Genomic DNA, 22,872 nt, shown 5'->3' with positions numbered 1-22,872 from the left:
GTGACCGCTACTTTCAGTTAATCCATCTCAATAATCAACAAGCGCGAGGCTTCTTCCTTTTCTCTTGGGAAAAATACCAGTGCCCTCTAGTGACCAAAATGCACCTCGCATAGTACCCTTCATAAGAGTAATAATAATAACCCGATATTAGAGATAATTTTAAAAAATAAATTTGGGGGCATTGAATCCTGGACCAAGCATGAGATTATCCTGCAAAATCACGATCTAAAATACTCTTCCCCCGCCTTCCATGTTTTCAAGAGTAAGGAATACACAAAAAATAATCCCCTGCAGAGGACAGAATTTTTTTTTATCCACTGTTCTCTAAGACTTCCGATCTTTATTTGAACTTCTCTGGAACCCAGATAATAATCTCATTATCCTTATCTTCTAATGCAAATGACGACTGCGTTTATTATATAGTACGCAGTAGTAATTGAAATTATAGATACAGAAGCTCTAAAGACTTAGTCATCGGTGGTGGCGGAAATTTACTGTAGCATGCCTGCTTGTGCAATTGTTCAACCCTTTGCATTCCAGCTGCGCGAAGCCCCCAAAGCGACGTCACGCTTGCCCAGGGCACTTTTCCTTCTGTCCAAGCGCGTTCCAGTCTACCACACAGCCGGGGCGCGCAGGGAAGGGGATCGGTCCGAGCCGCGCCGTCCCCGGTTTGCCTTTTATTTGCAGACGAAGCCCGGGGGGACCCTTCGCGGCGGAGGATTCAGAAGACCAGCCCAGGCTTGCCCTGCTCCCCAGCCTGCAGGTGGCAATCTCGTCCTTCCGCCGTAGAGGAGTGGCGGCCGAGTCCAAAGGCGCTGCAAGCCCTTCCCCGCCTCGAGCGCTTGGAATTCGCCGCGGAATTCGGCCTAGCCTTCCGGGACCCGCCCCTGGGCCCCTGGCCCCGCCCGTCTCAGCGGGTCAGCGCGCGGCGATTGGCGGCGGGGCAGGGGCGGAGCTCCGGGAGATGGACTGAGGGGGTCGGGCCTGGGTCGGGACAAAAGCCTGGAAGGGCCGCCGTTTCAGATTTCGGTTTCTGCGGAGGCCGTGTCACCGGCCGAAACAGCTGGAGCACAGCTGGGATTGCCAGAGTGTGCGCTTGTGGGTTAACCGTGAGAGGGCTGTGGCGTTCCCGGGTCATTGCAAGCGTACCTTCTCCTGCAGGTAACCACAGGCTTCGAGGGGCGTCTCCGGCCCCTGGCTTTTGTGGGGAGGTTCTGTCAATAGCTGGAGTGGGAAAAAGGAAGGAAGCTCAGATCTTGGGTATGGTAGGGGCAACTTAGCGGCGAGTCGTGGTCGCAAGGCAGGGGAAAAAATTCCAGGTATTGGGCGTGGGAAAAAGAAATGGGGAGGAAGAAGGTGCTGGATGCCTGGATGTGTAGAAGGTCCGCTCTAATGCAAGGGAGGACGAAAACTGGGCGGCGGAAGGTTGCATGCCATGACAGACGGAAGGCCAGGTCTGCAACAGAAAGGAAAATCGGGGTGGGAGGATGCAGGGACGCGTGGAAGACTAAGTCTTGCGTTTGCGGGGAAGAAAACGTGCGGTCTCGGGAGCTGGAGGACTTGGGAGTGTGCATCGACCTTGGGCGGCTGGGACTGGCGGTGCGGCGAGCTGGATGCGTCCGCCTGGAGAGCCTGAAGGGGGTCGGCGAGGGGCGTTCGCTAGGCCACCTGGTGGCGGTCGGGGGCGGAGTGAGGGTGGAGGAAACCACGCCGCCGCCGGCATCTCGAGTTCTGGGAGAGGCGTCCTTCGGCCTGCTCCTGGCGCCCGGGTTTTAAAGGTCCCGGCACCTGGGAGGGAAGGGGCGGACGTGGAGACCTGGAAGGAGAAACCGAGCCAGCTTCGGTTGCAGCCCTCTTGCACAATGGCCACAAGGACGCATGCAGGCCATGAGCCCGCTGGTCACAGCGTCCCCTAAGAACGTGCAAACCCCAAGACTAGCTAACGGACGACGAACTTGGGACTCCCCACGGACGCACCCTCCAGTGTGTGCAGAGATATTTACTTCATTTGAAAGGCGCCTGCGGACCTAAAACTGCCCTTTGCCCCGCCCCGCCTGGGAACACTCAGCACTGTACTTTAAACCAGACAAACCGGGTTTCCTGGCCCGTATTGAAATCAGCTAAATTCTCCTGACAGGAATGCCTTGTACCTTACCGTTCTCTTCCCTTTTTTGATTTGTTTTAGGAGATAAACTGCACTCAGCTGAGTCTGCAAGATTGAGAGGAGTTGGGGTGATTATACGTTGTAAAGGTGAGAATTAGCAATTTCTCCCATTCTTTGGTATGGCAATACTGCGTTTAATTGGTCTTGGAGGTCTTGGAAGTGGTCGGAGCCACTGCAAGGGAGTGAGTCAGGAATATTTCCAACAATAAATTGCACTTGCTTCCTTGTTTCTTTCAGTCTAGTCTTCTCTGCAAGAAACTTTGGTTTTTGGGGGGGGTTTTACCCAGAAATTAATGTAGTTTATGCACTCAGCCCCCCAAAAAATGTGGCTAAAAATTTTGAATCATGAAAATAAAATTAAACAGGGTGAGCAGCTCTTTTTTCTTAAACTACTTTGTATTAGTCCAGGTTTATTTTCTAGCATTGCACATGTGTGTCAGGAGATTGGAATTCAGCTGCTTTCAGAATAAATGAACTGGCTTGTTGGAAAAAGCCTCCCTTCTGAAGTCAGGGTTTGGGTGGAGACAGAAAATCTGAGGGACCAGGGTAGAAAGTGAATTCAGTGGTGGCTAATGCTCACTGCATGGAATTCAAATCTAGGAGAAATAAAATAGTGTCCTGCATTGTGGTAAGCCAGGGTCTACAATAAAGCTTCACTTTTTTAGTGAAAAGATAGTAAAAATGTAATGGATAAGTAACGTGAAGAAAACATGAAGTGTTTCAGTTATGCATTATGAAATATAGAAAGATTACTGCAGAAAGTGTTTCAACTGAGAAGAAAATAGTTAACTAAAAAACATTGTCACTCATTATTGAAATTTCAAGTATGAGGTATGACCTTTTATTAACTGTATTTGCCATCAAAGAAAAATAGCCATCATAACCCTTGCCTAATACTATGTAGGAGTATGGCCTCAGAAATGTATCAAAACTAAGATAAGTTTGCTGCCTCTTTTTGTTTTGTTTTAAATACAGGGACAGATGTGACAGTGGGATCAGCATGACTAAATCATACACTTTAAGCTGTAGTTTAAATTATACTTGAAATTACAAATGGGAACTAGCTGACTCATTCACACCAGTTTGTTCACTTTTTTATTCTAGTTGAGTTCCAGATGGTTCCCCAGTAATGGTCTAGGGAACCTCCTAAATACTAATAAGCAGGATCCCAGAGTTAGAAATTGGGAAGTGAAAATGGGCCTAGGGGTTAGGAATATGTCCTGGCTTGTGGTGAGGAACTGAAGCTCACAGTCTACTAATCATTACGTTTTAAAATTTAAAGACCAAATTACTTTAGCTTAACTGTTTACAGGCCTCTTACTTCATAATTTTTTTAGTCAGTTCTCCTGACTTCCAGTCCTCAGCCATAACTTAAAAAGAATAAAAGCAATCTGCAGTTATGTTGCTAGGGGGAAAAAAAGTTTCCATTAGAGCACCATGAAAGGGAACCTTTAGCAGGCTCAGAGCCTCCTCTGCCTCTCAGGAAACATGTCTTTCTTTAAGCCTCATCCAAAGGGTGTACCCCTGCCCTCTCTGGGAATCAGATTGATTTGAATCTGGCATCCCCCCACATCCCAAGAAGACACCTCTTCCTGGAACAATTCCAATCCCCTGTCCCACCCACTGGCGGCTTGTCTTTGCCCACTAACAGCCAGAAGAACAGTCCAGGAGTTGGGATACCGAGGACAGGACAGGGGCGTGTCCTGGTCAGTAGTCCTTCTCTATACGTACAGATTTCTCTAACTGAGAAATCACTTTGTATTCAGTGTGACATCCCCAATATCCATTATTGTCTCTAGGAAAATATAGTTCCACCCGGAATTCTTCATCTTTCACTTTTTAAAGGACTTATTAAAGTTTCTTTAAAATGGGTCCCTAGAACTTGTTGAATCTCCTCAAGGATAGTTGTTTTAACCAAAACAGCCTCTTAAAAGAGGGGAGATAGTAGCACACATCATTCTGCTCCTCTTGAGGGCCCAGTAAAATGAGGACTTGGGTAGAGGTTTTCAAATAAACATGATATTGTGGAAATAATCTCACTTTATAGGACACACCAACAGTCAAGAATAATGATTACATTATTAAGGGCATGTGACAGGCTCAGGCTCCCCGACCCTCCAGCCGATCCTCCAGCCGGATGGCCTTGTGAAAGCTTTTTTTTCTTTTAGCAAAGTAGAATGGAAAAATAATTTCCACCTTACAGGGTTGTTGTGAGTGTTGATTCAGAAACCACACAAGAAGCATGTAACACAATGCTTTATACAGCAAACGTATTCGATTCTAATGGTTAATGTAATTGTTATTATTAGCTTTTTATGCAGTCATGCTGTTATGAATCGTTCTTTTAGTAGTCACCAAATTGTATTTTGTTTTTACATGGTAATGAGGCAAACGATGAGATGTGTGTCTTATCATTTTTCCTCTTGAAGGTTTATTGAAGTCAAAATGTCTCAAAAAATCCAAGGCGGTTCTGTAGTAGAGATGCAAGGAGATGAAATGACACGAATCATTTGGGAGTTGATTAAAGAGAAACTTATTTTTCCCTATGTGGAATTGGACCTGCACAGGTAAATGAATCACTCTGCCAAGCAGCAAAGTCAGAAAGCATATGTGATTTCAGGGTATAAGTCGCTTTTTTACATAGATACCACTGTATCTTGTGTATAAAGCTTTTGGTGAGCTTACATGCAAATGAATGTGTAACTGGTGTGCCCCTGGTGCAGAAAGCCAAACTCTGACAGTAGGTGTTTGCAGCAAAGTAAGGGTTTATTTGCAAGAAGGGAGTGGGAGACAAGTCTCAGATCCACTCCAAATTGGTCTTTGAGTTGGGGTTGTTTTTAAAGGGGAAGAACTGAGAAGCTTGTGAAATTTCTGTGACATTTCTTAAATGTTCGTTTCAGTGGGTCAGGATGTGTCCTGTTTACCTTCTCTGGCCAGGTGGTTCATGGCTTAGGGGTCTGTTAGCTCATCTTGACCTGGAGAAACAACCTGAGTTTGTAGTAACTGATGATATCTACAACAGCAATTTTAGTCATCTGATTCTGGTTGATTAGTGTTAAATTAGCACAGGATTGAGGTCAGAGGGGACCAGCAAGGGGATAAAGTTTCAGATAGAGAGATTAATCATAAACTCAGTAAGGGAATTCGATTTTAGGGGGACTGGGTTTCATATATATATGCAAATGAATCTTCTATTTTAATTTTAACATAATACTAGAAACACTGAACTTGTCATTTTTCAGAAGAGAAGAATTATGATGGCAACAACGTAATTCTCAGGTCTTTCCAAGCCTCTATTTCCTGTGAGGGTTTTATTTGTAATAAATCAGTGGCCAAGAGCAGCACGAGGTATTATTTGCGGGGGGGGGGGGGGAATAATAGAGCTACATCCTCTGTTAATCGGTAAAGAATGTAGTTAACACAATTTTGTCCTTTGAGAAGGTTAGTGTATTTTCTGTCACTCTACTTAACTAGTCAGTGGACCTTGTTACCTTTTCATTCCTTGTCTTTTACCCTTTTCATACAATTGTAGCACAGAAAGAATTCTTGACGTTATCTAATACAACCCCGACCTTTCAGAAGTTCCCTAAACCATTTGTGTCCTGGAGATTGGAGCCTTTGCCCTGTATTAAAAGTATGTGGGGGGCTTCCCTGGTGGCGCAGTGGTTGAGAGTCTGCCTGCCGATGCAGGGGACACGGGTTCGTGCGCCGGTCCAGGAAGATCCCACATGCCGCGGAGCGGCTGGGCCCGTGAACCATGGCCGCTGAGCCTGCGCGTCCGGAGCCTGTGCTCCGCAACGGGAGAGGCCACAACAGTGAGAGGCCCGTGTCCTGCAAAAAAAAAAAAAAAAAAAAAAAGGTATTTGGGGACAGATATGGAAATCTCTATGGAATTCTTTCATTTTTTTTCCCCCTATGTTTTTCGTACATTTGCTCATGCTCGTTGTACATTTGGACTAGGTAGAGACAGAATTTTCACAGGGGTGGAGTGGCTGAGGACTGGCAGGGTAATATGTTGAACAACACATTTCATCCAAACTATTGGCAACAGTAAGTGTGTTTGCCTTGACCCAGAATTATTCCTCAGACTGTCCTGAGGACCTGTTTTTCGCTTGGGTGTAGACATTGAATTCACATGTTGTCATTAAATGCCCTTTTTAATTATTCTAAGCCTAAGGTGTTGATAATATCTATATTGCAGCCATGAGAGGGCGGGAGCAAATATCTGCAGAGGTCCACCAAACACACAGGAAATGACACTTTAAAAGCATCATCCAGGGACTTCCCTGGTGGTGCAGTTGTTAGGAATCCGCCTGCCAATGCAGGGGACACAGGTTTGATCCCTGGTCTGCGAAGATCCCACATGCTGCGGAGCAAATAAGCCCACGGGCCACAACTACTGAAGCCCGTGCGCCACAACTACTGAAACCTGCATGCCTAGAGCCCGTGCTCGCAACGAGAGAAGCCACTGTAATGAGAAGCCCCCACACTGCAACTAAGCGGAACTAGAGATAGCCCAGCCACAAAGACTCAATGCAGCCAAAATTAATTAATTAATTAATTAAAGTTAAAAAAAAAAATCATCCAAGTGGTTAAAGAAGCACTTTACAAACATTTTACATGACAATAGGTGAATTTGCAGAACTCTTCCCAGTACAGTAGCTGCAAAGATGCTTTTGAGCTGCCTTAGTAAAGATGCATAAGGAGTTTTAAAGGACAGTCATTATGCCTAGAAGGCAAAGAGTCACTGGCTAAAGACTAAAGAATTTTTGGAGACTTAAACAAGTGTAAGTTGTTCCAAAATTGGTATTATTATTACATGATTGGTTCTTTTTGAGGGGAGTGGAGTGATTCGTTTGTTTTATTTTCTGTTGGCTAGGCAGTAATCGAGGCCATTTATTCATTCTCTTCGCTTAGAAATGTTAAAAAGAGAAGCAAAAAATCCACTAATTTGCTGGCAGGTTCTTCTGATGAAAAATGTTTCCCACGAACATAAATACTGCTGACCACATTGCTTGTTTAAGTTAGGAGTAGACATTTATAGATATTGAGCACTTCCTAAACCATAAGATAAGAAAGTCAGTGGCTTTGTGTCGATGAAAAAAAAAATTAACCAATAATCGATCTAAGAAAGAAATGGAAAATTTTATTCATGCCAACTTGAGGATTATAACCCAGGAGACAGTCTTTCAGAAAGCTCTGAGGACTGTTCTGCCCGCTAGAGGTGAAAGAGCAGTTAAGGAAGTTTTTGAGTAAAGGGTTGTATTGACCCAAATGATGTATTGACAGTTTACACACAATCCACATCTGTTCGTACAAAGCAAGTAGTGGGTCATCATGACCCCTTACAAGACTAAGAAGGAAGGATATCTCCTAAGGAGGTCTGGTTAATGCAAATGCATGATACACCCTCAGGGGGAGGGAGGAAGCCAAAACAGTCAAAGCAGTTTGGAATTATTATTTGGAAATACATTGTAAGATTGGATTCCCTTTTGCATTTCCATCACAAGTTGGGATATCTAAGGAAAGGAAAATACAGGAACTGAAGCGAGAAATCTAGAGGCTTAATGGTTCAGCAAGTTTTGAAAGCTGAAAAAATTTGGAAAACTTTTAAAGCCTTGGAGAACAAAATAAACTGTTCATTACTGTTTTGTTTTTCCTGCTTTGGGCAAACTATTACATACTTTAAATAAAGCTTTACGGTCTTTTTCTATACTTCATGGGCAACCAGCATTCTTTCCTGCTCTGAATAACCTGCAGTCTGGGTGTGGGTGTGTATTAAGCTATAGTTCACTGGGGTATATAAAACCACTGCTGGATTCCATTACTTATTCTATAAAGTGCAGGCTTGTTTCCAGAAGAAAGAGATTTGCCCAAGATTTAGGGAAAGGTTCTTCAGATGACTAATTGTCCTTAATGAAGGGGTCATTAGCTTTTTTTGGCAAGTGTCCGTCTCATCTGTAACTCCAACCCTTCAATGCCAAAATACTAGAAACCCTTTAAACCCTCTGCCCCCTTTATTTTTAGAGCACAGTATTTACTAAGGGAAAATTAGTGTTTGGGCTTGCATTCTTATGTTAATCGTGCGGAAGGCAGTCTGCAGAGAGGTTGCTGGTGTGCTAATATTGCCTCTATGGTGAAGAGGAAGCAGCAGGGCAGAGCGCAGTGGTTTCCATTTAGTTTCCTTCTAGACAGCTTCCCACACACGGGGAGGCATGCGTGGCCTAGCAGTCCAGCTTTGCTTGGTGCTTTTTTTTAGTTGGCAGCCATCTTCTGTGTCTAGGATACACTAATGCTAAAACTTGGCAGATTTGGGTACATATGGAGTCTTCACTTTCTGCAGGGCAGGCCCTGCATGCCATCACCATGCACAGAGTAGTGCACGGGGATAGGATAGGAGTACCCTCAATCTCCTGTCAGTTTGCCTGGAAAGTTACGCTTACAATTTTTCCCTCCCAGCTATGATTTAGGCATAGAGAATCGCGATGCCACCAATGACCAGGTCACCAAGGATGCTGCAGAAGCTATAAAGAAGTACAACGTTGGTGTCAAGTGTGCCACCATCACCCCCGATGAGAAGAGGGTAGAGGAGTTCAAGTTGAAACAAATGTGGAAATCGCCAAATGGCACCATCCGAAATATTCTGGGTGGCACTGTGTTCAGAGAAGCTATTATCTGCAAAAATATCCCCCGGCTTGTGAGTGGATGGGTAAAACCCATCATCATAGGTCGTCATGCTTATGGAGATCAAGTAAGTAGTGTTGGCATAACTTGACTTTCCATATTCTTTTTTCACGGGCTTTGACTGCCCAGCAGTTCTGATTTATATGTGCTTTATTCTTATCTTTATTTTATCTTATCTACTCCCATTAAGTGAGGTACAGAATTGAGAAATGAATGTATGTATACATTTAGATAAAAGTAAATACAGATAAACTTACAGATAGGTACCTGTCTCAACACAAATGATTTTTTTCAGGCATTTTTTTTCTTCCTTACCTTTTTATTAGATTAAACCATATGATGTGGACATTTTTATTTAGATAATTGCCTGTGGTTTGGCCAAATCAGTGGTTCAGCTAAACCCTGTGGCTGTACAGTAAGGTCCCTTTACAGGTTTTTTGGTGTTTGTTTTATTTTGCTTCGCGTTTTAAAAAAAAAATTGTTTGTTTTAATTCCAGTGCCTGGTCCCACCCTACACCAGCTAAGTCTGAATTCCATGGCATTTTAAGGCTCCCCAGGTGATTCTAATGTGCAGACAGAGTTAAGAACTATCAAAGATTATATTAAACATGATCGTTTCATGCATAAAAGGAAAAACTGGCTCAGTAGTTGAAAACAGTCTCTTTAAAACATTCCCTTCCTGCTTGGGAAAAAAATAGTACAGTTTCTGTACTTCTATACAAGTAGGCTTGTTGCCAAATTAAACAAAAATTGCCAGCTAAACAAAATAAAAGTTCTGTGTTGAAACTGAAGTTTTAGACTTTCATAGAAAGCAGCTTATGTCTTAAAAGAGCCTTAAAAACAAGACTCCCTGATGCTGACACCCAGAGGCTTTGATGTAGCCGTCCTTAAAAATAGTATGGGTAGTGCAGACCACTCTCCGTTCCTGGGGGCAGGGTCACCAGGTCGTCCTTGAGGGGTAGTTCACTTTGTTCTACCGTGTGGCTCAGACTCTCCCTTCATCCTGGCCAGTCCCTTCACAGACACCTCTCAGAGGCCCAGGAGAGGGGACGTAGATGGGAGTGTTACAAGCTCACTAATCCTGGGAAAACCACTCTTAAGTTCTTATGAGTTCAATGATGTCCTTTCCCTCTCTTTTTTTTTTTTAATTATTATTTTGGCATCAATCACCTGGAAGAATAGTCATTCTATTTATTAAAGTCTAGATTGAAAATTCCAAACCTCTAGAAAGCATTTATTGTACTTTGGTGCCTCGGTTTCTGCCTTTTGAGAAATGGCAATCAATTACCACCCATAGTGAAGGACTTTATATGTCAGAAATATTCTGCATAGAGTAGATATTTAATCTGGATCGTTATCTGACAGCTTTTCTACCAGCTGTTATTAGTATTATTCTACACAAACGTAGACAAATAGGTTTGGCTGGCATCGGCTGGTACCTGACTCTGAAAGTATTCTAATCTAAGCCATTGAAGAAGATACAAGGCAGCAAAGATTGACATAAGCCTAGTGTGGGCTGGGCACATTTTCCATACCCATGACAAAGGTAATTGTTCTCCACAGGCCCTTTCCTAAGGGTCGTCAGCCTGTTGCAGCTGCTTTCAGAATGATTGCTTCATGTGGACAGGTCCTGGGCTGGGCATTAGTAGCAGTGATTACCATGAAGAGACCGAGTCCTGAAGGTCCAAGGACCAGATCCCGAGTCTTTTGACCCTAGATGCATTATTTCCACTACATCACAGTTCCTTCCTTGTAAGATTGAGGGAAGAATCTAATGAGGTAATAAGGGATACAAGTTAATCACTTAAAGTATGTCATACAGTGAGAATCAGGCATTAGCATTCTCATCATCATCTTCAGTGCTATAGCTAGTATATTATCTCCCTATAGGAAGACTTCCTTGACCTCCAGGTTATAGTCATTCCTCTTCCTCTGTCTTCCAATAGCACTTTTTTTTTTTTTTTTTTTTTTTTTGCGGTACGCGGGCCTCTCACTGTTGTGGCCTCTCCCGTTGCGGAGCACAGGCTCCAGACGCGCAGGCTCAGCGGCCATGGCTCACGGGCCCAGCCGCTCTACGGCATGTGGGATCTTCCCAGACCAGGGCACAAACCCGTGTCCCCTGCATCGGTAGGCGGACTCTGAACCACTGCGCCACCAAGGAAGCCCCAATAGCATTTTTTATCTGTGCCCCCTTTTGACATTTGAAAGCTCTAATGTTACTTCTTTTGTATGTCTTTGTTAGGTCGTAAGCTTCATAAGGGGAAATACTCTGTTATTCTCTCTCATACCCATATCTGTACTCAGAAAACTGCCCCATGCATGGTAGGCCCCTGATAAATATTGATTTCTAATGTGTACTACCACTAACTAGGACAGTTTTGGGTTTTTGTGGGAGGTATTTTTGTTTTTGTTTTTTTAATATACCTTTTTTCCCCCATACAGTACAGAGCAACTGATTTTGTTGTCCCGGGGCCTGGAAAAGTAGAGATATCCTACACGCCAAGCGATGGATCCCCCAAAACGACATACCTGGTACATAACTTCACAGGTATGTATAAGTCCACCATGAGCTACATCTTTCATTTTTTTAGTAGATCATTTAGACAGCGTTATTACTGGTTTTTTAAAGTTCTGTGAAAATTGTGTGGCTGCCTAAAAATACAACCTGAATCTACAGCATTTCCATAGCACTCAAAGTCAATGCGATGGCTTCCTGTGGCATTGCTAAAGGCATAAAAAGAAGTAGCCACTTAACTGGAAATGCATATAGATAATTGGAAATGCAAGTAGATAATTATGCGTCTCTCTTAAAACATGGAGGGAAGGTTGACAGGAGTCTGTTGTGCACAAATTAAACATTAATAGCCCCAAATCTCCTGTCATGTAATCCTGCCCTTTGGCTCTGGTAGGGTTTGTATTTGAAAATGGCTGCATTATTTATTTGCTGAAGTTTTCTTCTTGTCCTTCTGAGTATTTGTTCTGTGAAAGTGGAACGTTTGGTTTTTTTGCCTCTTCTTTCCCCCCGTCCTGCTGCTTCTAAGGTCCATTATGGCAAATCCATCCCAAAAGCTGTTGAAAGAACAGAGGACCCTCCTTCTCCACTGTTAAGGTTGTTAAAAGCACTCACACGAACAAAACCTCAAAACTGACCTAGCTGTTGTTTTCCTTGGCTCCTCTAAATCATATCATTTTAATGGAATCTACTTCTGCCAGAGTTTCAGCAGCTCTAACATCCTTAGCCCAAGCTGGCCCTGGGCAGTGGCACAGATTCAAGTTCTAGCTTTCAGTAATAACAAAGTTCAAACAATAAGAGCTGTGAAACACCAGTGATTACATGGAGTGTAATTATTTCTACCAATGACAGACGAACTTTCAGTATCCGCCAGGCAATTACAAGAATTTTCATCCAGTATTTGAAATGCAAAGTTTTCTCAGTAGCTAAGGATTGAGTTCACACTTAGAGTTTAAAAAACATGCTTGAAATTTTTAAAGTATGAAAAGAGTTTAAAAATTATTCACCTCCTGAGTGTATTTCTGGTCCATTTCAGTAGCTTTTGGTATTTCAAGAACTTTAGGATCCTAAAGACTATGTTTTTCTCATTTATGTTGCCCTTTCAGAACAAGTTAGAATGTCCTTACCTAGAACTGACTTTCCTCTGATTACGTGTCTCAGGAACTCATGGAATATTGAAGTTTGAAGCCTGGACTCAGACATGAGAGCTGGGAATTGGGTGTTTTGGGGATGGTGGGTGTATATAGACTTGTTACAACTATACCCTGTTTACCTTTCTTTTTTCCCTCATTGTCGTCCCCCCACAGAGGGTGGTGGTGTTGCCATGGGGATGTACAATCAAGATAAGGCAATCGAAGAGTTTGCACACAGTTCTTTCCTGATGGCTCTGTCTAAGAAGTGGCCTTTGTATCTGAGCACCAAAAACACTATTCTAAAGAAATATGATGGACGTTTTAAAGACATCTTTCAGGAGATATATGACAAGTAACTACAGTTCTTTTTCTTTTTTGTCACATAAGCTGGCATTTACAATATAGAATTTGTATGCTTATCCCTTTGATTGTGGGACAAATTGAGTGAAAACCATCACTATCCCATTCAGATAAGGACAAAACTGAGATTTAACAGGAGTGAGACAAAACTCTTGAATTGCTTTTAGAAGAGAAATGTGTTCTCAGATAAAGTCCCCACATTTATTTTCTTCAGGGCCAGAGTTATTTAATGTGTGAGTAAAGGTACCCTGTTAGTGATAGAAAGTTCTGATTTTTCATCGGTGTGAGTTTGCGTTTGGGCCCATTTCCATTCTTTCTGAAGCCCACTGTTATGATTTGAAACTGCTTTTGGGGGCTTCCCTGGTGGCGCAGTGGTTGAGAGTCCGCCTGCCGATGCAGGGGACACGGGTTCGTGCCCCGGTCCGGGAAGATCCCACATGCCTCAGAGCAGCTGGGCCCGTGAGCCATGGCCCCTGAGCCTGTGCATCCGGAGCCTGTGCTCCCAAAGGGAGAGGCCACAACAGTGGGAGGCCCGCGTACCGCAAAAATAAATAAATAAATAAATAAAACTCTGCTTTTGGGAATTCCCTGGTGGTCCAGTGGTTAGGACTCCACGCTTTTACTGCCAAGGGCATGGATTCAATCCCTGGTCCAGGGAATTAAGATCCCATAAGCCGTGGGCCAAAAAGTTTAAATTAATTAATTAATTGATTGATTTTATTAAAAATAAATAAATAAAATTAAACTCTGCTTTAGTGGAGTCATTTGAACTTAAGTCTACATTTATAACAACTTTGAGTTCAACAATACCTGAGCACTTGTTGACTTTTAAGATGTCATCCCTCCCTTTTAGATACAAGCATTCAGGCCACGGCTAGGATTTTAGGTATCTTTCCTGAGACATTTTAATTCCTCCTACTTCCTATCTTATCAAACCTAGAAGCTGTCCTAGTTTCCTGAATGATATTGAGCAGCAAAGTAGTCTTTTTCTCCCCAATTACATTCTTAAAGTAAGCTGAATCTCATGAATCTCATTAGTGGTGTATTGAAAACTGTGAAAGTAGTACTTGGAACACTCCACCGTCTTGCTTAATTCTCGCATCTCTGCAGAGTGGATGAAATCACCCTTACAGAAGGGGAAGTTGGGGTTTCACAACTAGAAAATGAGTGGGCAGAGAATTGAGCCCATGTCTGTCTGGTTCCCAAATTTGTGTTGCTTCAACTAAAATGTGCTGCTTCCAACCCCACCCCGACTCCTTTGGAGAGGCACGTGGTATCCCAACAAAACCAGTTTTTTTTGTCGGTTGTTCTCTTTTGTTTCTTGTTTCTTAGGCAGTACAAATCTCAGTTTGAAGCTCAGAATATCTGGTATGAGCACAGGCTCATCGATGACATGGTGGCCCAAGCTATGAAATCAGAAGGAGGCTTCATCTGGGCCTGTAAAAACTATGATGGGGATGTGCAGTCGGACTCCGTGGCCCAAGGTAAGGAGCTGGAGAACCAAGTGGAGGTGGGCTTGGCCTGCAGCAGACAGGTCAAGCCCTGCTAGCTCTCTGGTGCAGGAAGGGGGATTCTATAGCCCTTTGCTGCTAAAAGTCGTGAAATGTTAACACCGCAAGGCGTCCAGGTCCGTCTTCTCAGCTGACAGATGAGGAAATTAAGCTCAGACTGGGTAGGCGACTTCTGGCAGGGACGCACAGGAATTAACTCGTGGGTTGAGACTCCCGGCTCCAGCCTCAGAGGCTGACATAGCTTATATCTCAGCCCTTTCCCCGCTTGAAGCTTCCCTGCCTCCAATGGTAGCCCAGCGGCCAGATCTGAAAACCACTCCCCACCCTTATCTGCCTTCTGATGAGAACCTAAAAAGCTAGGGGACTCGGGCAGGGAGGGCTCAGGGTTGTCTCCTAAGCGAGGGGCCTCCCTCCGAGAGCCCATTCATCTGGAGACAGTTACAGGTCATGCCCCTTTTGCCAGCCTTGACGGCTCTTCTGTTACCCTGTAAGACACATGTGTTTACTGCTTAGCTTGAAACGCACAGAATTGAGCAAAGAAGCCCCGGGCTCTTCACAGAAATTCCAGGAACCAGGAGCTTCATGCCAGAGATAAGGACCAAATGAGCAAAAATGCTCCCTTCCCTGATTTCCTGGGCACCAAGTTGCCCTCCAACTTCAGTTACTCAGCGTAGCTGTGTAAACTGAATTTCCCCCAATGAATGTTTGTGGTAGCTTTAATTATGTTTGCTTTTCCCCCAGGAAGTACTACTTTTTCTTTCTCTTACGAAAAGTTAATCATCTCCTATCAGTGTGAAAATCAGTAAATCTGCCTGGTTAAAGATAACTTTACTGTCAGATAAATGAGTTAACCCAGTTCTCCTTCTTTACCCTCCTTCTGTTTCTCTTACGTCCTCACCATTGTTTATATTGAATGCAGCAGAGGAAGGAGTGTTGCTTTGTGGTGACTCTGTGGTGCGTAAGAAAGGTTCCTGGTAATGACCCAAATCATTCCATCATTTCTAAATGTCCTCATGGCAATAAGAAGAGGGTATCTGGAAGGATATCTCCAATGTAATTGTCAAGTTATGGAGGTTCAAAGGATTTCAAAATAGGAATGTGGAATTGCAGTGTCCAGCAGTACACCGATAACATACCTCTCTGTGTCTGAGCAGCGCCTGTAGATAAAGGTGACCTCAATGTAGCTAAACAGATTAAAAGGCAACCAAGCTGTTCTTTCTTTCTTCTTTTTTTTGCGGTACGCGGGCCTCTCACTGTTGTGGCCTCTCCCGTTGCGGAGCACAGTCTCCGGACGCACAGGCTCAGCGGCCATGGCTCACGGGCCCAGCCGCTCCGCGGCATGTGGGATCCTCCCAGACCGCGTCACGAACCCGTGTCCCCTGCATCAGCAGGCGGACTCTCAACTACTGCACCACCAGGGAAGCCCCCAGCCGAGCTGTTCTTACATTCATTCTTCTCTAGAGGGATGAACTACTTTGGACTCACACCAAACATTTTATTTCTGTCCTCAGTTTTGACAGTGGTACCAACTAGTGTTTCCTAATATAAATAGACACATTCACCGTGAATATGGCCCTAAACGTCTCCAATCAATGAATATTTGAGACTCTACTAAAGCCTCATACCAACACAGTGATGGGAAAGGAGCTGCTAATTCAGCACAGAAATTGCCATTGTACTCAAAGATGAGTTTAAAAAGGGTTTATTTACTTATTCTCAAACAGAGTAGCAGCCTATTATAAATTTGCATTATTAACTCCACATAACTCCACAGGTGTTATTGGGCGGTAGCAGAAATGGAGAAAAGTGTTCTTGGAATTCGAGTGTAAAAGAAGAAAAAAGAAGAAAAATCAGTTGTATGGACTTAAAAGTTGTAATGTGGTTCTCTGAATAGGAAACCACAGAATAGAGTCGTTCTGGGGAGGCTGTGAAAGAGAGCAGGGGCGGGTGGGAGGTGCTTGGATCCATCCCATTCTGTGTTGTTTTTTTTTTCTGTTTGTTTGTTGGTTTTTTTTAATTTATTTATTTTTGGCTGCGTTGGGTCTTTGTTGTTCTGTGCAGGCTTTCTCTAGCTGTGGCGAGCGGGGGCTACTCTTCGTTGAGGTGCACAGGCTTCTCATTGCGGTGGCTTCTCTTGTTGCGGAGCACGGGCTCTAGGTGCGCAGGCTTCAGGAGTTGTGGCTCACGGGCTCTGGAGCGCAGGCTCAGTAGTTGTGGCGCACGGGCTTAGTTGCTCCGCAGCATGTGGGATCTTCCCAGACCAGGACTTGAACCCGTGTCCCCTGCATTGGCAGGTGGATTCTTAACCACTGTGCCACCAGGGAAGCCCCATCCCATTCTGTTTTTAATCAGCTTTCTCTTCCCAGTCCCACATGAGCCTGTGAGCAGCTTGATGGCGGGAGACAACTCATTAATCTTTATTTTCCTGGAACAGCAGAGTATCTGCACATAAGCGTGACTGTAATATATTGAGCTCTTACTCTGTGGCGGGTACTAGTCTAAAGAATAGGAATATGTATTCTTTTCATATATATTCACGAACGTATGCATATTCATCTAGTTCTCACAACAACCCTATGAAATAGGTGTTTCTACTATTCCCATTTTACAGGTAAGAAAACTGAGCCACAGTAGTTAGGGAGTCACGGAACTAGGGTGGAATGCAGGCAGTCAAACCATGAGTTCTTCATCATGGAGCAGGTGCCTCTGAGGTAGATAGGTGAAGAAAAAGCACAGCCTTTTCTGAAAGGCAGAAGAATTATTGGTGACTCCATGTGCTCATGTTTATTTTGCTCACTGAGACCTGTCAAGACGAAGTCATTTTCTCTCATCTCTGGGAGACCCAGTGCTCTGCGTGCAGTTGAATCCCTTACTTCATGTTCCGCCACTCATAGGTTACGGCTCTCTTGGCATGATGACCAGTGTTCTGGTTTGTCCAGATGGCAAGACAGTAGAAGCAGAGGCTGCCCACGGGACTGTAACACGTCACTACCGAATGTACCAGAAAGGACAGGAGACGTCCACCAATCCCATTGGTAAGACATTGTTTGCTGCTACGTTGATTTCCAACCAGAATAGAAATCTCCAAAGGGGCTCAGACGTGTTCCTTTGGCTGCCCAATGCCTTGTATATAAAATCCTCACCAAACAGCTGATTTGCTCTACTCATAAGAACTGTTTTAATATGTTTCTTAAAATATACACAATATATGCTTTTCCAGTTTGTGGGAGAATATTCATTACAGAGAAGAATGTTATCAACAAGCATTTTCCTTTTCCTCTGCTGCAGTGAAATGTCACATGTAGCTAAGAATCTAAAGCCACATTGTTAGATCCTTTTAACTAGGTTTTAGGGATAGCACTTTAAAACAGATTATAGCCTGGAAAGAGGAGAAGAGACCAATATAGACAAGAGGTAGAAGAGATTGTGACCTTTTCCAAATTCGTAAATGCCTTAAGCGTCATGTATTCCTACCCTGAATATGTGCTTTCTTAAAAGTCTAACAAAATCCAAAACATTTCCTCTACAAAAATGCAGGTTTTTTGAAAAGTTTCAATTTGGTAAAATGTTTCCAACTTTCCTAAAACTTAAAGCTCATGCAGATAGCATCCAATGAAGTCAGTTACCTAAACAAACAAACCAAAAAAATGTTCTATTTTGGGGAACTGAGGTACTTGGGAATATTTCTAACCAGTGTGATTGAAGTGTGCTTTTTTTTTCTCCCTGTCTTTTAGCTTCCATTTTTGCCTGGACCAGAGGCTTAGCCCACAGAGCTAAACTTGATGATAATAAAGACCTCAGCTTCTTTGCAAAGGTTTTGGAAGAAGTCTGTATTGAGACCATTGAGGCTGGCTTCATGACCAAGGACTTGGCTGCTTGTATTAAAGGTTTACCCAAGTAAGTATAAGATGCCCTAAGCTCTGTGGTCAAATTACCATTTATCCTCCCTGGACTCAGAATATCAAGTGCTTTTTGGAGTTGCATGAATTAGTATTTGTCATCTGGTTCAGGAGTCAGCAGACATCTGTAAATTGTCAGATAATAAACATTTCAGGCTTTGTGGAACATACGGCAATTATTGAACTTTGCCTCCATGGCAGTAAAGCCGTCAGTGGTGACACAAAAGCTAATGGGTGTGGCAGTGTTCCAATCAAACCCTGTGTACAGAACTGGGCTGCAGCCCAGACTGGGTTCATGGGCCAAGCTGTAGTTTGCTCACCCCTGATCTAGTGACAATCAAGTGGGTGGCAAGGTTCTGCTTAATTTAACAAGAAAATTATAGGCATTTAGAAACAAAGGGACCCCCAAGACTATTTTATTCCACCTCTTTATTTTCTGCAATTTACAGTAAGAAAAGTAAGCAGTGTAGGTATAAGATGTCCGGTTTATCATAGTCCCTTCCTTAAGTATCTGTAACCAGCAGTCAGATATTTGAGGGCCCATGTATCACCCAGGACTTTTTTGAGAACATGGTAGCCTGTATCCCAGCTGGATCAGCTGCTGATCAGGGATTCCTCCCTCAATCAAAGTTGGCTACTATGACTCACATCTAGAAACAATACTAAAATTTAACACCAATCCCGTGTCCCATCCATGTGTCCTCAGAGATCTCTGTTTGGGTCAGTATACCTCAGTAATGGGGATACACTCCATCACTACATCTTTCTTATCTTAAATTTCCAGCAACAATACAGTGTTTGAAATGTTCCTATGGGTGTGTTACTTCCAACCTGATTTGAATAGGCACCTATTAGCAGGATTAGATAGCCAGTCCATTGTCTTTTGCTTTTTAAGTAAGACAAAGGTAGAAATAAGAGCACTAAAGCTTTTCTTTTTTTTTTTAATGTGAAAAGAAGTGATGAAATTGTCTTTATTTTCAGGTTATAAATTATATATCTATAAAATTCAAACAATTCAACAAAAAAAGGCTAAGGTAGCTGGATACTAGATAAATAAGCAACAACAAAGTAGCTTTTCCTTACACCACCAATAAACAAAAATGGAAATGGAAGAACCATCACATTCACAGTGGGAGCAAAACTATTTTTTTTGAAATATTTGAAAAACATATTTGAAATATTCTATTATGATAGCATCAAAAAGAATAAAATACTTAGGAATAAATTTTTACAAAAGGTTTTTTTTGAGGACATGTGACATTTTGTGGGGATATGAGTAAAAGCATCACTACCTGGATATGTTCTATTATTTTTAAGAATGAGGAATAAGAAGTGGGAAGATTTCAGTGTCCCAGGCATTAGTATGAATGAAGCTCTGGGGCAGTTTCACCCTCAAAGCTACATGGCCAGGAGCCTCCTGTGAGTGTGTGTGTGGCCCAGCCTCTGCTCAGACTGCCTGTAACCTGGGTTAGCCCCTTGAACCTTGAACGCAGGCATTGGCCATAAACTTATAGCTTGTTCACATTAATCAGTTTTCTTCTAGAAATAAATAGAATGTTACTTTAAGTAGCATGTCTAGGACTTTTCCTCTACCTGCCACCAGATCAAAGACAAACTAAATTTCCTTCTTTTCTTTTTCCTCTGCTGTTAGTGTGCAGCGTTCTGACTACTTGAATACATTTGAGTTCATGGATAAACTCGGAGAAAACTTGAAGACAAAACTAGCTCAGGCCAAACTTTAAGGTCATCCCTCGTCTTTGGAGGATGTGTGTTTTTGGTAACTAGGTCCACTGGTTTACATTTTTCTCTATAACACTCAAGAGTAAAGGCAAAATCAATTCTGTAATTTGTTTAGAAGCCAGAGTTTATCTTTTCTATAAGTTTACAGCCTTTTTCTTATACATACAGTTATGCCACCTTTGTGAACGTGGCTGGGGACTTTTTTTTAAATTTTATTTTACTTTCTACTAGTAGCCTAGGAATTACTTTAGTGTCCATTTGTACTCACTGTCACTTTTCTTCATGTTCTGATATAAATGACCAAAATGAAGAGTGCTTGAAAGGGTAAACTATAGCCACAGTACTATTCCCTAAAATTGTATAAAGTAGAAATTCATTCCCTTTCCCACTTTCCATGGCCTGTGGCACTGGGTGTTTTTGATTTAACGGATGTCCCATTATGTGAGGTGGAAGCTGTACGTTAAACTTGTGCAGGAATGAAAAGCATGGCTGTAACTAAAAGGTGTTGAAGACACAGTCATCCTTGTAAAGAGCTCTAGCTAAATGTTTCAAAACTACTACATATTTTTGAGCTCACTAGAGAATCCAGAATAAATACTAACTAGGGGTTTGTCCTCTGTATTTGTCTCCTCCTCCACGCCTTGTGTGGCCTAAGTATTATGCTACCCTGAACAGCATATTTCATCCACGTGCAATACTACAAGCTGCACCTTTCTTGGACTTCTGCTGACCTGTTTTATTTCCTTTATATAAATGTGATTTTTCAGAAGTTGATTGTAAACACTATTCTAGTCCTGTTCTTAATCTAAACTGTCAATTTTAATTAAAATTAAGTGCTGATGACTAGCCTTCTGAGTTTTTATTTATCAAGTATACTTCAGTTGCCAGGCTAGGTCCTAGCCATAGGAATTTGATTTTAAAAAGTCTCTGCCCTCTGGGCTTCCCTGGTGGCGCAGTGGTTGGGGGTCTGCCTGCCAATGCAGGGGACACGGGTTCCAGCCCTGGTCCGGGAGGATCCCACATGCCGCAGAGCAACTAGGCCCGCAAGCCACAGCTGCTGAGCCTGTGCTCCGCAACAGGAGAAGCCACCGCAATGAGAAGCCCACACACCGCAACGAAGAGTGCCCCCGCTCGCCACAGCTGGGGAAGGCCCGCGCGCAGCAACTAAGGCCCAATGCAGCCAAAAATAAAAAATAATAATAAAAAAAAAAAAGTCTCTGTCCTCCAGGAGTTTACTGAGGGGAAAATGGGTAAGCAAACAAACAGTAAGATGTGGATTCTACAGTGAAAGGGAAAGAAGACCAAAGATAGAACAAAAGGGTAATAATGAAATATTAGGGAATTGAGTCTATGCATATGCTAAGGGGGTTAGGTATTACTAGCACGTAAGTTCATAGAGAACCAATTAAGACTTAGGAAGGGAGGGACGTGATCATATTTTCATTAAAAAAATTAGCGCTCTGGGCAGCTTTTATGAAGAATGGATAGAAGTGGAGTGAGGCAGGGAGTAGTGGGCACAACTGAGGAAGGAAGACCAGTTACAAGGTGGGAAAAGGTGAAGATCTCAACTGGGACAATGGCGCTGAAAGTAGAAAGAATGGGGTGGATCCTGAGAAATGAAAGTGGAATGGATGGGGATTGGGGGATCCCAGGATATGTGAGGGTTGAGGGAAAGAAACAAGTCAGAGAGATTCCCCAAATTTCTGACTCCATACCTGGAGAAAGGTTGGTCCACATCCCAACATTATCTGTATTTGGGGGAAGAAAATTGAGGCTTGAGAGTTTTGTTTTTTTGTTTGTTTTTTTGCGGTACGCGGGCCTCTCACCGCCGTGGCCTCCCCCGCCACGGAACACAGGCTCCAGACGCACAGGCCCAGCGGCCACGGCCCAAGGGCCCAGCCACTCCGCAGCACGTGGGATCCTACCGGACCGGGGCACGAACCCGCGCCCCCCGCATCGGCAGGCGGACCCCCAACCACTGTGCCACCAGGGAAGCCCTTGAGAGGAGTTTTGATCAAGCTGACACAATACATCTGTGGCCATTTTGGCCTGGAATCCAGGAATCCTTATAGCTGAGCTAGGGCTGTTTCTACTATGCCAGCATACATTCAGGTTTGGATGGAAGGGGAAAGCATCCCGTGGAACAAAATGGTGGCGTTGGATTGGTTGATCTTAAATAGTCCTTCCAGCACTCACACATCCTGGGAGTCAATCAGATGTGTGTTCGTGGTACCAAACCCCACTCTGAACGATGTCTATCAGGATGAGCATTTGGCCAAGAACCAGTTAATGTTATAAAATAATCAGCAAGGGCTTCCCTGGTGGCGCAGTGGTTGAGAGTCCGCCTGCCGATGCCGGGGACACGGGTTTGCGCCCCGGTCCAGGAAGATCCCACATGCCGCGGAGCAACTAGGCCCGTGAGCCATGGCCGCTGAGCCTGCGCGTCCGGAGCCTGTGCTCCGCAACGGGAGAGGCCACAACAGTGAGAGGCCCGCGTACCACAAAAAAATAAATAAATAAATAAAATAAAATAAAATAATCAGCAAATGAACAGATGCTGACCAATACATCCAGAAGCTAATGGTTTATTTTGTGACTAGAGGATCAGAATTGTTGGCCTGGAGAATGACTGGTGCTTAACATAACACTGAAGGCAGCAGGATCCAGGGACAGAGAAGATGAGAGTTCTAAATTCTCTGTATTGTAAGTATCATTTCTTAGGTAGAATTTTTAACTGAAAATATTTAAGATCTTATCTTAATTAGAATCACAGCTGCCTGTATTCTTGCTTGATACAATCTTTCTGAGACACTTCTGACAAGTGATTTCCCATCTTCCATTTGAATATTTACCTAATAAAAACTTCCCC

At 43.4% G+C, this 22,872-nt stretch overlaps 1 protein-coding gene across 1 annotated transcript; it reads left to right on the top strand.

Moving 5' to 3' along the window:
- Positions 1 to 976: 976 nt before the first annotated feature.
- Positions 977 to 20,849, top strand: IDH1 (isocitrate dehydrogenase (NADP(+)) 1). Its single transcript, XM_081243166.1, has 10 exons — positions 977 to 1,161; positions 2,186 to 2,251; positions 4,594 to 4,731; positions 8,624 to 8,915; positions 11,291 to 11,396; positions 12,668 to 12,845; positions 14,186 to 14,337; positions 17,259 to 17,399; positions 18,099 to 18,261; positions 19,915 to 20,849. The coding sequence occupies exons 3-10, from the start codon at positions 4,610 to 4,612 to the stop codon at positions 20,003 to 20,005; spliced, it is 1,245 nt and encodes a 414-aa protein (XP_081099292.1). The 5' UTR covers positions 977 to 1,161; positions 2,186 to 2,251; positions 4,594 to 4,609; the 3' UTR covers positions 20,006 to 20,849.
- Positions 20,850 to 22,872: the final 2,023 nt, after the last annotated feature.

The sequence above is a fragment of the Mesoplodon bidens genome (assembly GCF_964165515.1).
Source record: "Mesoplodon bidens genome assembly, chromosome: 8".
Taxonomy (NCBI): domain Eukaryota; kingdom Metazoa; phylum Chordata; class Mammalia; order Artiodactyla; family Ziphiidae; genus Mesoplodon; species Mesoplodon bidens.
This window is presented reverse-complemented; position numbering and strand designations above follow the sequence as displayed.